The 18077-nt window shown below is 38.7% G+C and overlaps 1 protein-coding gene across 1 annotated transcript in view; it reads left to right on the top strand.

Annotated features, from left to right (window-relative positions):
* LOC150091811 (4'-phosphopantetheine phosphatase) overlaps positions 1-18077 on the top strand; it is a 154769-nt gene that overhangs the window by 20335 nt on the left and 116357 nt on the right. Inside the window, exon 2 of the mRNA XM_090377091.1 lies at positions 6630-6715. Coding sequence (XP_090233217.1) covers positions 6630-6715 — 86 coding nt within the window. The remainder of the gene's footprint in view (positions 1-6629; positions 6716-18077) is intronic.

Genomic DNA, 18077 nt, shown 5'->3' with positions numbered 1-18077 from the left:
ACTCGGTTCCTCATGAGAGGTTACTGTATAAGCTTGAACAGGTTGGGATTACTGATAAGAGTCTAAGATGGATTGCTAGGTGGCTGCAGGGCATAAAGCAGAGGATTGTGATATGGATATTCTTCAGATTTCTATAATGTCATGAGTGAGGTCCCTCAAGGATTGGTTCTTGGACCACTGTTGTTTCTCATTTTCATAAATAACATTGATGAATTGATAGATGGCATGATGTCAAAATTTGTGGATGACATAAAGATTGGTGGAGTCGTTAACGATCAGCGCCAAGCAGCACCCTTTCAGGGAAGTGGCAGCTATTTTTTAACTGAGGAATAGCAACCCACAGATAAATTATACACTTGATGGGATTGAAAATTAAAAACAGTGGAGTAGGAAAGGGATCTAGGAGTTACAATATGGGCAGATATGAAGTGTTCTGAACAGTGTAGACAGGCAGCCAGGAAAGCCTATAGTGTCCTATTGATGATTTATTGAACGCTATATTGTAGAGATAGGGAGGTCATAATCCCACTGTATAAGGCAATTGTAAGACCACATCTGGAATACTGTGGGCTCACATCTGGTGAGTATAGGCTTGGCACACCCTGAGCTGGATATCATCATTCTTCTATTTCTTGGTGATTCCCTTCTACTTCTGACTCTTGTTTTCTCTCTCTCTCTCTCTCTCTCTCTCTCTCTCTCTCTCTCTCTCTCTCTCTCTCTCTCAGGGTAATTCAAAAATTTTTTTTTTGGCTGATGCAGCATAAGCCTCAGGCTTCCTTGTACCATATAACTAATAATAATAAGTTTGAGACCTCATCTAAAAAAAATAAATTGAGCTTCTTGAAAGGGTCTGAAGATGGGCAACTCGATTGGTGAAATCAGCAGAAGGACGACCGTGTGAGGAAAGCCTCTAGATTATGTTGGGCTACAGAGCTTGGTAACCAGGTACCTCAGACATTACCTGATTGAGGTTATAAGGCTCTGAGAGGGATTAGTAAAATGAATGAAGGTGGAATTCTCACTGTTCTAAAGAATTTCAGGATTAGGGGTCATAAACTCAAATTAGAGGGGTTGAGGTTTAGATTAGGTTGTAGGAAGTTTTCTTTTAGCCAGCGAGTTGTTGATAGTTGGAACAAGTTGCCCTCGCAGGTAGTTGAGGCTGACAGTTTGAATAAATTTAAAGATAAACTGGATACTTACCTGTGTGAGGAAGGAAGCATATAATTTGTGTTTTATGTTCTACGTTTTTTTTTTTTTTGTTGTTGCCAGTGCAGCAAAAACCTGTGGCTTCCTTGTACTATATGGCTATTACTAATTTCCCCATCACTTTTCTCTCATTTATCACTAAATCATTCAGCTCCCTGTTAGAATTTGACACACATCTGGTATCTCTAAAAAAAAAAAATTCCTGTGTGTAAAATAGAAGCAAAATACCTATTCAGTTGGTTAGCAACCTGAGCAGCATTATCAACAGTTTATATCTAGTAGACCAATGTGATTCATCTCCTTCCTTCTAATCTTTACTTAAGTAAAGAAGTCTTTACTGTTTTTCTCTATATTCTTTGCAAAATATTTCTTGTAATCTGCCTTAGCTTGCTTAACTTCCTTTGTGACTTGATTGCATTTAGTTTGTTTACTTATAGGCTTCTGTATCACCTGATAATTTGTGCCCATTCCATGCATTTTTCATCTCTGCCACTAGTCTCACCAATTCATCTGATATCCATTTAGATCTATGCCTTGAACAGAGTATCCTTTCGCATAAAAAGTCTAGTCTTCTACAATTTCATTTCTGAATGCTTCCAGTTTAGAATTTGTTGTTAACTTCATTAGTTGGTCCCACTGCATGCAATTTAAAAGCTGTCTGAGACCATTGTAGTCAACTTTTACAAAAGCAAAAGCCTTTGCCTTTGACAATAATTACATCTTTAAGTAAATCCTATATCAATACACTGTGATCACTGCTAGTGGATCTTTTATCTTAGGATTCTTAATGCATAAAGAGTTACTGCTGATAATTGGATCAAGAGTACTGCTTTCTCTTGTTGCCTTTCTAATATTCCAGTGTAGAAAACACAATCATCCAGTAAATCCACAAAAGTTTTGCTAACGTGTGAATGACCAACTCACGAGTTCTAGTCAATATGTGGAAAGTTGAAATCCTTCATTATAAGACATTCCAATTTTCTGGCTGACTCTATATGTGTCTGCAGTTATACTTATCACAATCATTAAGCCTATAACACATTCGTACTCTCATTTTTGTTTTCCTGGTGCTTATGTCACATGAAACTGACTCAACGTTGCACTAGCCAACATTGCACTGGCACTGGCTTGCATTACGCACTTAGTTAAGAAGAACATGTTATGTTCTTCTTAACTAAGTGGGTAACCCTTCTTGTCCTTTTTGTACACATTGCACTTGCCATATTCAAATTCTGAATCCATTATACCTGAGTAATGCCATGTCTCTGATAACCTCACAATTGTCTGCATTTGATGACTTCACCAATACTTAAAATTCAAATTTATGTACTATGCTCCCAGAATTGTCATAATTAAAGAATAGTAACTGATATGATACTAAGAAGGGTGCTGAAAAGTTAAATGTTTGAATTCCCAAAATTGTTACATTTTGTGGTAGACTATATAATATTAAAGTAAATTTTATTTTTTAATCAAATGAAAACAAATTAATTAACTCAGGCTATCTTAGCCTTTATCTGTTCTTTTGGCCTCATGACTCACTTTGAATACTTTTTATTCTAATTCCTTAATTTGCATCTGTTCCTTTGGCCTAATGGCTCACATTGAAGGTTTTTATTGTATTTAATGCACTCTTATTGAATTATTTGGGCCTGGCTCACTATGTATACTTTTATTGTTGTACTGTATTATACTTTATACACTCTTATTCGATGTAATTATTTTACAGACTGATGTAATGTTTAATCAATAATGATTGCATTAATCTGATCTGGGATGCTTTTCCTACCTTTCCATTCAACCATCTTACTTTTCATTCATTTATTTCATAAATGATTTTATATATATATATATATATATATATTTTTTTATTATTATTATTTTTAAATAAATTGATTCTGTCTATGTTGCTATAGGATTACAGGTTATTGAACACTGGATATTATATTTCAACCCAGTAGTTGAAATCATATAAAATTTATGTGCTGTACCACATTTGATTTTCAATGATGGGGATCATTCTGCTCCCACCGAAGGCCAAGGCCTTGGTGCTAAAGATTGTGCTTATGTTTAACATTATCTGTGGATAATGTTACTTAGCATTGTCAAGTACCATTATCAACAGTTCTGCCTAAGTTGCTAATATTTTTTTTAATTGTATAGAACAGGTGAATCTGCTATACATTTAAAATTTATTTGCAGTTGAGTAAGTAAAGTCATACAGTTTGATGAATTTGATTGTTTAACTTTTTAATGTTAATAGAAAGGGTTTCTTTTTTTTCTTTTTTTTTTTTTAACATCTCATGTTCAAAGTAATTTATTCGGTGTAGTATTTTATAGAAAGGAGGATTGGCTCTGGCAGCTATGGAAAGATTAGTAAATTAATGAATTTATTAGTTTACTAAATGAGTAACTTAGTACTCAAACTCTGAATGACTTTATTATTAATATAACAGTTGTAGATATGTTCATACTGATATGAAGTTATCTAAATATCTTGATGGTACCTGTTGTGCTGTTCACAGTGCTGATCTCCCTAGCCATCGCATTCAGTTTATGCTTTGTTTCTTTAAATTCACAACACTTCCTGTATGACAACCTTGTACTGTAATTTATAATATTTTATGATGTTGAAAACTGACCTTGGTACCTCTGGCTTAGAAAATAACAAGGTAAACTGCTCTATCTCCAACTGATGACTGATGAAACTTTTACTGAAGCCTTTCATCCAGTATTCAGTTGGTCTTTGGCAGTAGTATCATGGTTTATAATTTTAGGAAACTCTCCTTTAGAACCTACAATACCAGAACAGAATGAGTGTATTAGTAATGTGCCAAAGTGCACCAAATCAGTCAGTCCACATGATCTTTTGATTTGCGCTTCTTCACAAGATTTAAAAACTTAAGCATTTATAATCATTTTCATTGTTGTTAAACATAAAATGGAAAAATAAATGTTAATTTTATCCATTAAGTGAATTACTTGGCGAATGCAAAGTATGCTATATTTATTTATTGCTGCAAGTCGCTGAGTATTGAGCTTAGTTATGTGACATTTTTTGTGACTACAGTAACATATGCAACATAACATATTCACACACACACACAATAGTAAAGTCCATAAGAATAGGAATAGATTACCACATGAACCAACGCATCCAAACATTACATCATAATCATTAACCAAAAAAATAATAAAACAAATAAAAATAAAAAGAACAAGCAATATTTCATGATACAGTGAACCTATACAGTAAATTGTTTTGAGTTACACAGAGGATGTAGAAGAGAATGCATTACACAGTGGACTGGAATCATAGTAAGATATTTAATAGCTCATTCTTTCTTGCACCACACTAACAAACAGATCATTCTGGATATTGATGAGAATGAAACCTGCAGAAGTGTTAAAATATTCTTAGTGGATAGGAGTATTCACCTTGTGTAGATGTCCCTCTTGAGAGATTTGATATTAGCATTAGCAAAATTAGATGTTCATCTTGTGCCACATAAGACTAGTTATGATTGATTTTGTTTGTTTGTTTGTTATCTGGTTTTTAGGAGCATTAGCAACTAAGGCCATATTGCTCCGGGATATGCGGTGGTCATTCCCTGACCTTTCCGCATTCTCCGTATTTGGTGGTGACGGGCTCGAACCCCGGTCTAATCAAGAAGCGTGTGCTACGCACTGCTGCTCCTTCCCACCTGGCTACGGAGGCGCCTAGTTATGATTGATTACCTTGCCAGAACTTCTGCGATTCTGCATACAAAATAGAGCTACAAAGTGTATGATACGGTACATGCCAGGAGGCCCGTTTCTGAAATGTAGTATAACATTCATTTTGAATAGTTACATAGAGAAATGAAATCTCTGTGACCATTGATAATATTAATTGTATATATAAAGTATTTTCTTTCATAGTCTGTGCATGGGTTTAGAGCATAGAAAAGATGGAAATAATCAGCCTAGTAATATTCACTATATGAAATCTGGAGGCAAGTTAAATGAGGTGTTGGTTATGTCTGTGGAAAGAAATGGAACTGTCAGTGGTGACACAAAGATGTCTATAGTGTCAACCCTTTGAATGGCATGGTTTTTTGTAGATGTGATTTTATGTTAAAGTTTCCATTCTCTTCATTTACAGAAATGATGTGTGTCCATTTTTGGGATCAAGTTTGGTTTTCACAGGAACAGGAAATTGGATGTCAAAATGTAGTGCAATCCTCAGGAAAGAGGATGACCAAGAAATTGAATAGAGGCAGAAGAGGAATATTAACAGAAGCAAAGATATGTATTTAATCCCTTGAGCCCTACCTGAGTGCATGACAAAGTAAATGACATCCATTTATTACAGAAAAACTGTTTTTTATGAAGATATCGGGAAAACTAGTTGTGTAGGTTCCTATAGACTCCCTAACAGCCCAACTTATGCAATAAAAGGGAGTAATTTACAGTTTGAATAACTTAAGAGTTGGCATTTGAGGTATTGATCCACAGCAGTTGTTTAATGCATTTAAATAATTGCAGGATATTACAGAATGAAAAAGAGGAACCTTTTTCATTCTGTAATAAACCCTCTTAAAGGTTTTCTTTACTCTTTTAATACTGGCTCTCCATCCAACACTAAAATCAAGGAATTTATTTTGTTCAATGTAAGCTCCTTACACTCCAGTCCTTTGCACATACCAGGTCAGAGATATGTATTGTTATAAAATGATTATATACTATTATTATAATTTTAAAATTAGTTTCAATTTTATTTTGTTATGAATTCCAACCCATAATTTCTGAACCACTGATGTTGTTTTGTGCATGTGCAGAGAAACAAAAAAATAGAGGTAGTAGTGCCAGGATTTTATTTTAAAAAGTCACATTGTTTAATATGACTTTATTTCTAGCTTGTTTGAAATAGCAATTAGGTGATACTTGCTGCCAGTGTTGTGGGTGTGTTTTTTTGTTTTTTTTTTAATTATTATTTTTTTTTAATGGGAAAAATTATTTGAGTGCTCTTGAAAGTGGCTGGAAATATCCCAGCCAGGATGACACTGAAGAATGAATATAGTGGAGAGAAACTCAACAATTCACTTTTTAAGGAACTAAGAGATTTCTACCTAGACCTGGTATCTGTTGTGACTATGGAGAAAAGAATATTAAAAATACTGTTCTGTTGCAGATGTGGAATTTTTTAACTTGGAAGTAATAACTGCTTTGCATAATTTAATCAATCTTAAGTTTGGTAATCTCAGACTTTTTTTCATGGTTCTTTCCTCCCACCTCCAGAAATATTCATCAAACCACAGTTTGAAATGCTGTTATAAACCTATGATGTGACAAATCTAAAAAAGGATGAATCTATAACTTTCATAAGCATAGTCTATTATGCAACAAATTACTGAAATTTAATTTATCAATTATTACCTTAGGTGGATCATTGACGAAAATAGCTTATTACTCAACAGTCTCATACAAACGAGCACTATATGCCTTGGATGAAGAGTCAACTTGTATGGTAAGAAACTTATGGCTTTATAATTAAAGTACTTTGCTTTTAAATTTTAAGTTGATAAATTATTAATAAAATTGTGTTAACTGTGTTCCAGCTTTAAATTCACCTAAAGGTTTGTTAAGCCATATGGCTTTACACTTGTATTAATTTTAATTCAGTTGTCCTGCCTTTCTCAGCAAGCAGAATTCTTACAAATATTTATGTATTTAAATTCAAAAATTTACCTCTGACTCATATCAGAGTTTTTAAAAATCTAAATATCTCTTTAATGTTGATGTTACCGATCTTTATACTGACAGTGTTGTGGGTGTTTTTTTTTTTTATTATTATTATTTTTTTTTTAATGGGAAAAAATATTTGAGCGCTCTTGAAAGTGGCTGGAAAAAATTTAAAAAAAAATATTAATTTTAGTTTATTTGCTGGTTAAAAGTAAAATGTGGAAAAATCAGGCTTTCTATCATAGTAATGTTAATCTTCCAGGAGATCATATGAAGTTTTTTTTTTTTTTTTTTTTTTTGAGCCTTGGCCTAAAGGTAGATACCTTAGTGTTACTATGCTCTTCTTCTCATGGCTCTGTCTTTTAATTCTCTCTTTCACTCACATACACACAGCCATTGAGTTAATATATATTTTATAGAAAAGAATGGCAAAAATAGCAGTTCATTTTATGTACTGCCATGTATTTTGCCAACAAGTATATGTTAGGGTTTTCTAAGCTAGTCAGGGAGTATAGTTTGAGTGCTAAGCAAATGTAAGATGAATTGGAAAAATGTCAAATCTCACCTGTGAAATCCAACATTACTTATCCAGTTACAACCTGTTTTATTAGAGGAATGGAGAAATACATGTCAAAAAGTATTCCATAAAGCCTGTTGTGCTGTGTTGTGTTGTATTATATTGTAGACTAAAGGAAGTATCCGTGAACTGTTGTTTTCCTCTTGGTGTCCCAATAATTTTAGTAATAGCTAAAATAACATCATAGATGCATAATACTTCCAGAAAATGACACCTCTGTAGAGTTTCTTAGTCTTTTAAGAGAAGAAAATATAAATCCTGACTTCTATATTAACCAAAACCAAATGAGAAAAATGTTTTCAAGAAAATAAATATTTCTGTTTACAAACATAAAACATGTTTTGGAACAAAAAAGGTGGAATTCTAGGTGCCAGTTAAAAGGAACAGTACCCATGACAATATCTGTATGAAATGCATGCAGCAAAAACTGAAGGTAAAAAATGTTCTTTTTATACACTGGTGCAACTACCAGGTAAGAAATGTTTACAGTTAATCATTTTGACAGTGGATACAATTGTTAACTGCATTTATGAGTCATATGAGCTTTAACCATGGTCGTCTCAAATGGGTATGTTACTGCACTCTGCTGACCATAGTAAGTGGGGAGCATTAGCATTAGTAAAGGCATATGATTATGATGCAAGAAAGCAAGCTTATACAGCATCAGCCAAAAAAAAAGCCTTTCTCATTTCACCCATATGCTCGCTCCAAATGTTTGTCTAGTTCTGCTTTGAATCCATTTAAGTTATCAACTTCTACAACTACAGATGGAAGTTTGTTCTGGCAATCAACCACCTGCTGGCTAAAGGCAAACTTCCGCACATCTATCCTACAACTGTCTTTCCTCAATTTAAATTTATGCCCTCTCAGGCAATTATTCTGAGCAAGAGAAAGAATTCCATCAGCATTGAGCATGTTCAAACCATTCAAGCCTTTATACACCTCAATCAGATCACCTCGCAGGTGCCTAGTCTCCAGACACTGTGATTTGCAAAACTTAAGCCTTTCTTCGTATGAGCAACCCTTTGTTCCATTCACTAATCTTGTTACCCTTCTCTGTACTCATTCCACCATCTCTACATCCTTCTTAAAATGAGACCTCCAGGCCTGTATACAATACTCAAGGTGTGACCATTGCCTTATACAAGGGGATAATTACCTCCTTATCCCTGCTGGAAAAAATGTCTTTATATCATGTATGAGCTACTCTTTTAGACAGTCTGCACTGCTCAGAAAACTTCATATCTGACTGCACGATTATCCCAGGTCCTTTTCGTTCTCTACCACCATCAATGTAGTACCACAGAGTTGATACGTTGCTCTGGGGCTGCTGTTTCCCATATGTAGTACTTTACATTTGTCAATGTTAAACTGTGGGGGGGGGAACAATGTAATTAAACTTTATATAAAAAATAACAAACTGGCTCGCCAATTGTGGGAACGGGGTTTTCTTATCCCGGCTATGGCTCGACAATTATGGTGGGGGAGAATAATATTGATTAATTATTCTTCTCTCTTATTTTTTTTATATAGATCTATTTTTAATCTATCCCTTAGCTATTTTCTTTCCCCGTTTTTACCTTGGAACCACAAAGGCTGTTGTTTTTATTTCTTTATTCCTTTAAACAGGGGGTCCTCACTTCCCTTCCAAGGCCCACATGCTACCTGCTGCATAATATATTATTTCCATTAATTTTATCCTGTTTGTTCATCAGAAGATACAAGTACCGAGGACTTTATTTTATTATTTTTCTCTTTATTCTAGCTTCCCTAGATTGGATAGTTCGTACTACTAATTATAGCTGTGAGGTATCAGTCTATTAAGACGAAACAAGGGGTATTAACATAACAAGGATTTATTTACCATTTGTACAACAATTATTTACACATTGTAAATTATTCATGATTATCATAATCTTACAACACAGTAATTGTTATTATACATGAAATGGTGTCCTCCCTTAATCACACTTCTTAAACAATTCATAAACTTCCACTATGTTTTTCCCCTCGACGTGGGCACCTGTACGTGGTGAGGGGACCTCCCAGTGACGCTGCTGGACTTCCAGACTAGCATCACTGGGATCCAACGCCCACAGCCCAGGTTCCAGGCTTACATCAATGGAATCCGGCGTGTTTGCCGTGCGCTGCGACCCGTGGAAATTCGGAAAGGGGGATCCTGGTGGTTGAGGGGCCCAGCTTCAATACACCACTTTGGCCCCTGCTTCGACAAGACGGGTGGTCCTGGAAGGCCCGGCTAGGATCAATCGGCTAGTAGGCTCGCCTGCGAGGGTCAACCGTGTCAATGCCACGCCCCTACCCTCATGGTCCGAGGGACAGGATTCAGGCTGGCGGCGGTGCGGGTATAGTGTCTGGGTAGCCCTGGCGTCCCACTCCCGAGCGCATTTATTGCATGCCGGGTAGTGGGCGTCCCTTTGGGCTCCGTGGTGGGTGGGGAGCCCGGGCACTGAACAATTTAAATAACTTCATGAATCCTGATAAACGTATTCCTTCAGGGGCCCCAACCCGGTCCCTATCTGAAAATAATGACGGAGAGGCAGATAGCATTATTGCTACAAAGAGGCAGCGAACCGAACTACCATCAGGGCCTGTCCCAAGGTTCTTAATAATGCATTCCACCAATGAAACACCGATTGGTAAAATGTCGCCCTTTTTTATACAAAAAGGGTTGGATGGGTTAGCAGGTACACCCAAGTCAGTTAAGAGGCTCCGTTCTGGGGACCTCTTGATTGAAACAAAAAATGACGGGCAGTCTGAACATCTACTCCGAGTAACATCAATCGGAGGTATACCCATAACAGTGACACCACACAGAACACTAAATTCATCGAGAGGTGTCATTTCGGAGTGGGACCTTCTCGATGTCACCGAGGAGGAAATCTGCTCCGAATTAAAACCACAGGGAGTTACTGCCGTCAAGAGAATCACTGCGCGAAGGGATGGGAAAACTGTTAAAACCAGGAGTGTTATCCTGACTTTTAACTCTCCCAAACCTCCTGATGAGATTAAAGCTGGATACATCAACTGTCCAGTACGTCCATACATTCCGAACCCATTACGGTGTTTTAAATGTCAGAAGTATGGACATTCTCAAATGGCCTGCCGTGGAGTCCTTGCATGCGCCCGGTGCGGTGCAAAGGACCACGAAACAACAGCATGTTCAGCCACTAAACCCACCTGCATTAACTGTGAGGGAGAACATCCAGCCTATTCAAGAGCATGCCAGAGGTGGAAAGAAGAAAAAGAGATTCAACGGCTGAAGGCAGAGCTAAACATATCGTACCAGGAGGCAAGAAAAGCAGTGAAACCTCTTAACATCAAAAAACCTACCTACGCCCAGAAGGTAGCAGGGAGATGTTCGATTGGGACTCAGACGGACATGTCTGTCCCTCCAAAAGAATCATTTACTCCCATTGCACGTTATCTTTTAAGCTCCCAAAAACCTGCACAGAAGGACCAATCAGCTGCCACTCCTATATCGATACCTCCTAATGCTCCACAAGTAACAAAAGCAAAAGAAAAGAATAAGAAAGGGGAAGTAACACCTAGTACCCAGGAAAACATGGATGTCGAGCAGAAGGAGGTACATGATGAGTCAGTTTTGGAACTCTTCGCTGAGGAAGAAATGGACACAGGACAGCGTCCATACTTCCCCAAGAAAGAGAAATCCAAGACTGACAAAATTAAGCCCTCAGCACCTCGGAAGCCGCCTGATGGACCCACCAAGTCCAAATAATGGCTAAATTCCTACAGTGGAATTGTCGTGGATTCCGGCAAAATACTGACGACATCAAGGCACTCCTGCAAAAGCACAAACCAGTTTGCTTTTGCATACAGGAGACTTATTTAAAGGCAAATGATGACCCCACCATGCATAACATTACCATCATTCGTAAGGATAGAATTGTGGATGGTCCTGCCCACGGAGGAGTCGCAATCCTCATCGGCAACCAGATCCCATTTCAGCCTTTGCAGCTTACAACTAGCATTGAAGCTGTAGCAATTCGCCTTACAGTGGGGTTCTTATTAACTGTCTGCTCTGTTTATTTGCCACCTGGGACTGACATCTCCCAGAAAGACCTTGATGATCTTATCTTGCAATTGCCTTCCCCTTGTTTAATTCTTGGGGATTTCAATGGACATAACACTCTGTGGGGTTGTGCTGACATCAATGGAAGGGGACGAGTCATAGAGCATATGCTCACTGACAATGATCTCTCCCTCCTAAATGTGGGAACAAACACCTTCTTCCACATGCCTACCCGAACTTTCTCTGCCATTGATCTTTCTATCTGCACCCCTTCTCTCCTTCCTTCACTTGCTTGGGAGGTAGAGGAGAACCCATATGGAAGCGATCACTTCCCCGTGATAATCACCCTAACTAGTGGTAGACCGTGTCTTCCATTTAGTTTACCGCGGTGGAAGATTGATCAGGCTGACTGGAATGCCTTTCAACATCTGGCAAATCTTGACATCGCTACAGTCAGTCAGGTGCCAATCAATGATGCAGTCGTGTACGTCACAGAAACAATTGTCCAAGCAGCTGCAATTGCAATCCCAAAATCATCTAGCCGGTTCCCACTCTATCCGAAACCTTGGTGGAATTCCGAATGCACAGCAGCAAAAAAAGCACAAAACAAAGCCTGGGGGATATTCCGCCGATATCCCACAACTGAAAATTTAATAACATTTAAACGTGCACGTGCGAAAGCGCGTTATGTACGACGTCAGAGCCAAAGGAAATCTTGGATTCGTTTTACATCTTCCATAACTCAGGCTGCTAGCTCAAAAGTAGTCTGGGATAAGATCCGGAAAATGAAGGGAAAATATCCACCATGCCCTTCTGTGATCCTCGAGTATAATGGATGTCCAATTGCAGATCGAACTGCAGTAGCAAATACTCTAGGGGAAACATTTGCAAAAATATCTGCAATAACATCTTTTCCCGCAGAGTTTTTGGCCCTGAAAGAGAAAAATGAGAAAAACCCCCTGAACTTCTATTCAAAAGGGCTTGAATCCTATAACAAGCCCTTTTCACAGGAGGAGTTAAATGCTGCACTCTTTCTCACGCACGCAAGTGCTGTGGGGCCCGATGACATCCACTACGAAATGGTGAAACACCTCACACCACAATGTAAGGATCACCTTTTAATTCTGTTTAACAGAATTTTTCTTAATAAACAATTTCCGGACTCCTGGCGGAAAGCAATCGTTCTTGCCTTCCCAAAACCAGGAAAGGATCCTAGCAATCCCAGTAATTATCGTCCTATTGCTCTGACAAGCTGTTTGTGCAAAGTCCTGGAAAGAATGGTTAATGCACGCCTCGTATGGTATTTAGAAACAAATGGTCTGCTTTCCAGGACACAGTGCGGCTTCCGAAGAAATAGATCCACTCTGGATCATTTAATCCAATTGGAAACGTCCATTCGTGATGCTTTTATTAAATCCGAGCATTTGGTAGCAGTTTTCTTTGATATTGAAAAAGCGTACGACACAGCCTGGCGATTTGGAATTTTAAAAGACCTCTATAACTTTGGTCTTAGAGGTAACCTTCCTGTTTTTATTAAAAACTTTCTTTCGAATCGCCAGTTTCAAGTCCGTTTAGGATCCACCCTCTCTCGAGTTTTCTCTCAGGAAGAGGGAGTCCCACAAGGATCCGTTCTAAGTGTTACGCTTTTCGCAATCAAAATAAACTCTATCACAGAACAACTTCCATCCACTGTAAACAATGCCCTCTATGTAGATGACTTTGCCATATTTTGCAATTCATGCAATATGAGGGTCATTGAAAGGCAACTGCAGAAAACCATTGACCATCTTACAGCTTGGTCTTTGGCTAATGGGTTCAGATTTTCATCACAGAAGACTGTTTGTGTGCATTTCTGTCGCAAACGTAATCTTCATCCTGACCCAGAATTAAGGCTTGGGCAAAATAACATTCCAGTTGTAGCAGAATTCAAATTCCTGGGACTTATTTTCGACAAGAAGCTGACATTTTTAAAACACATCCGCCAGCTTAGGACAAGGTGTGTAAAAGGGCTTAACATCCTTCGTGCCCTTTCGTCAACCTCATGGGGCGCAGATCGTACTACCCTTCTTCGTCTCTACCGGGCACTTGTCCGGTCCAAACTCGACTATGGGTCTCAGGTTTACGGTTCTGCTAGAGATAGTGCACTTCGGTGGTTAGATCCAATCCACCATCAAGCCATCCGGACAGCCACTGGAGCATTTCGCACATCTCCTGTCCAAAGCCTTTACGTTGAAGCAAATGAACCATCTCTGTCTCTTCGACGTAAGCAGTTGTCTTTACAGTACGCTTTCAAATTGAAGTCCCTGCCCGATCATCCCACGTGGCCATCCGTTTTTGAGCCGCGCTGGGAAAACCTCTACAACTCCCGTCGGACTGCCAACAAACCTTTTGGTATTCGCATTCAAGGGCTGCTGAATGAGCTGAACTTGACGGTAGACAATGTTGCCCAATCACCAAGGCAATTCTTTCCACCCTGGCATGCTTATTCTCCACCTTGTGACTTCTCCCTTAAGATCTGGGAGAAGGCTGCTACACCGCCATCTGTCTACCAGCAACTCTTTGCATCACATAGACAGCAGTATTCTGACTTTCTGCCAGTCTATACAGACGGCTCAAAGTTAGAAAGCTATGTGGGATATGCTGTCGTGTTCCCTAACAAAACTTTATCCAATCAGATCCCACAAGAAACTAGCATTTATACTGCAGAGTTGCATGGAATAGAAACAGCCCTATATCACATTAAAAATAGCGACTACCAAAGGTATATGATTTATTGTGATTCCTTGAGCGTGTTACAGGCTCTAGTGTCGGTGAGGTTTAATCCTCATCCGATCCTGTCCAGGATCCGGCAGATTCTTCTTCCTCTCTTGGAATTAGAATTTGATATTCGCTTTTGCTGGATCCCAAGCCACGTTGGGATCCGGGGAAATGAATTAGCTGATACCGCTGCAAAATCAGCCGTTTCCCTGGATAACCATTGCCTGTCAGTCCCCTATACAGACTACAGGCAAATAATACGTTCTAAATTACTCTCCCAATGGCAAGATTCTTGGCACGGACAGGCCACAAATAAATTACATCGTATTAAGCCTGTAATTGCGCAATGGCAGTCCAGTCTACGCAGGGACCAAAGAGAGGAAGTTGTTCTTGCTCGGCTCCGCATAGGTCATAGTCATCTAACGCATTCCTACTTGCTGAGGGCGGATGACCCACCTATGTGCGAGATCTGTAATGTTATTTTAACCGTTCGTCATATTTTAATAGAATATCCTGTTTTTATAGAAGCCCGACGCTTGTTTTTTACCACTTTTAATAATCTGACTGAGCCATTTACACTCAGTCAGATTATAGGTGACAGACAGAATATGTGTGACGTTTTTAACTTTTTACAATTTTTTAATGTTTATACAAAGATCTAAGTTTTTTATGCTTTTACTTTTATACCTTTTTAAACATAATAATTAATTGTTTGACGTGGTAGCCTTTACTACCAAAATGTTTAACAAGATTTTAAATTTGTCTTGGCGCATTATGGCCTTAGCTGCCAATGCGCCATTAAAAATCAAATCAAATCAAATCAAATCCACTATGTTTTCAATACAAAATCTTAAATATTCTATCTTATACACCTTTATATGGTCATATATATATATATATATATATCCTTCCCAACATAAACTGAATAACTCCAATAATTTTTCACTCTCTTACATACTCTAAGGAGGAAATTTCTACTGAATACAATTCACTCCGCTAATAGCAATTAGACAATTCGTGAAATCAATTCTTACTTTTAACACGTTTCTTATCAATATCTCTAATCACAGATGAGTAACATTCACTCACTCTCTCTCTCTCTCTCTATTTCTATTATATCTTATTCCTATCCTTACAATATAGTAGTCATCATGTTACAATACTTCTCAAACTGTCCTGTTCTGTCCAATTTTCTCCCATGGATTTCTTTACAACACCATTCTCGTTAGTAAAATTCACTAAACTGACTTACTTGGTATCTTTTTTCTACCACTTGGGTGAGTTTCCGATCCTTCAGGTCTTCCTCTGATTTCTTCCCTGATCTGCTAGACTTACGGCTCTTTTCTGCCTCCACGTCGATCTTCCCACACTCAGGACTTTCTCCAGGTCATTCTGCCTTTCGTTATTATCTTTACACACTAAACTATCATGATCGGACTTTCCGTACGCGTTTCCCGCACTCCAAAAATATCTTTCCACCGCTCTCACGCACCTCTCCCCAGGATTCTCCTCCAGATCCTTTCCTTTCAGGTTTCGGGACTCTGACCCTTGGGCTCTCGTCTGCTCTCTGCATCATCTTTTTATTTCAAACTCTCCCTTATTTTTCGTCCGATCATTTGGTAGTCCTCCATCATTCTCTTCTTTTTCAATCGCTCATTTCTTATTCCTTTGTTTTTAACCAGATTCTGGTAGGTCAAACTGCCTTCTTTGTGATGAGATCATCTGGGCGCTACATCATCACTAGAATTTTATCTGGGATGCCTGCTACCACTTACCTCTTCCGTCATGCTTCCTTTCAAGTTAGCCGACCGGGCTAGCCGAGTGGGTAAAGTACCTGCCCGGCAACCCAAAGGTCGCGGGTTCGATTCCCGCCTCGGGCTTGGATCAAAGTACTGCAAAAAAAACCTTGGGAGGTGCAATATGGCCACAGAAGCCGATGCGCCAACAACTACCAAATCAAAAAATCAACCTTTCAAGTTACCGCCATTGAAATTATTGAGTGCCTTCCGTGTTGGCCTATTTGTACTTTGTTTACCACTCGAACACAGTGTGCTCTCTGATCTGGAGTCTTCCTTTTCTGATGGAGTCCGAAACCGCTCTAGGGTGTGGGCGTTCTTTTGTCCCCTGCTCCTGTAAGTTCGGTACGGCCCTACATTCTGTAAATAAAAGCCGCATCAAAACTGGCCTACCTGTTGTATTACAGTTCGGTCAGCGTCCCTCCTGCTGCTACGCTAATCCGGTTCCTTTTGAATGTACACAGCACAAGCAAATCTGCTGAGTGCTTGTCTGTTTTAAACATTAGATATTTTCCAAAATATGGTAAATTATAAATTCCTAATATATATGTAAGAATAGTTCTTACAAAACTTCATTTGCCACCTCTCTGCCCATCTGCTCAACCTTTCCAGATCCTGTTGCAGCAGCGTAGTGTCCTTGACAACCCTGCCAACCTTTGTATTGTCTGCAAACTTGGACATTAAGCTTGATATACCATCATCAATATCATTTATAAATACAGAAAACAATAATGGACCCAACACTTAACCCTGAGGAACTCCACTAATAACATTAGTCCACGATGAGCAGTGTCCATTGATTACCACTCTCTGTCTTCTCCCCCTCAACCACCCTTTTATCCATAGCAGCAATTTGCCTCCAATGCCACACTGCTCCAATTTGTGCAGCAGTCTTCCATGTGCAATAGTATCAAAAGCCTTTCTAAGATCCAAATATATGATATCAAAGTTATTCCCTGCATCCAGTTCCTTTGTGACCACATCATAGTATCCAATCAAATCGGTCAGGCAAGACTTCCCCTTAATAAAACCATGCTATGTCCGAGCTATAACTGAAGTTCAATAATATTGTTCAATATCAAAAGGCATTTCCTTACTGGCAAGGTACTTCCTGACTTCTGGGACAAAGCATCGATGAAACCAATCCAGAAAAGGGGTCTCATTGTCAGGCCTTCTTGTTGTTCAACCAAAAGGCTGGCAGCTGGTGTTTATCTTTTCCCTTCAAGGCTTGGGGATTAGCAGCTTTATAGATAAGGGCAGTCCTGATCATAAACCCGACTGCATTTGCACAAACAGTAGAGTTAGCCTATCCCTTCGTGCCTTAAATTCTGGTGCTCGCTTCTCTTCCCTACTAATAAATGTCCTTTGTGGCATTTTTTCCAGAATAGGGCACTTTCGTCTGCATAAAAAACCTGTTCAAGCAGATATCCTCTTTCTTCAATGATTTTCTTAATGGCGTCTGGGAACTCGTCTGCTGCCTCTTGGTTGGCAGAAACTGCTTCTTCTGTTATCTTGACATTTTTTAAGCCAAACCTCTTTCTAAAATTATCAAACCATCCTTTGCTGGCATTAAATTCTCTAGCTTAGATCCTTCACCTTCCTTTTGCTTTAAGTTGTCATATCATGACTTCGCTTTTTCTCGAATCATATTAGAATCTATAGGTATGCCTTTCTTATAGCAATCCTGAACCCACATAAAAGATGCATTTTCAATACGAGATAAAAAGGTATTTTGCAGAAAGTGCAAGGTTTTTGCACCTGCTGGCGTAGCTACAGCGATGGCTTCACGGATTTCCTTTTCTTTTTTTACAATGGTCCTTACGCGGGATTCTTTTATCTTGAAATGGCGGACAACCACAGCTGCAGACCTCAATCTACAGTACATATCAAGCAATTCAACTTTTTCTTTCAATGTCATGACTTTTCTCTACTTCTTGGGAGCACTTCCAGCACTACTAGTGGTACT

Source organism: Mastigoproctus giganteus, chromosome 1, assembly GCF_048544385.1.
Source record: "Mastigoproctus giganteus isolate SK-2022 chromosome 1, ASM4854438v1, whole genome shotgun sequence".
Classification (NCBI taxonomy): Eukaryota; Metazoa; Arthropoda; class Arachnida; order Uropygi; family Thelyphonidae; genus Mastigoproctus; species Mastigoproctus giganteus.
The sequence above is the reverse complement of the archived record's forward strand: the minus strand, read 5'-3'. Positions and strand labels throughout refer to the sequence as shown.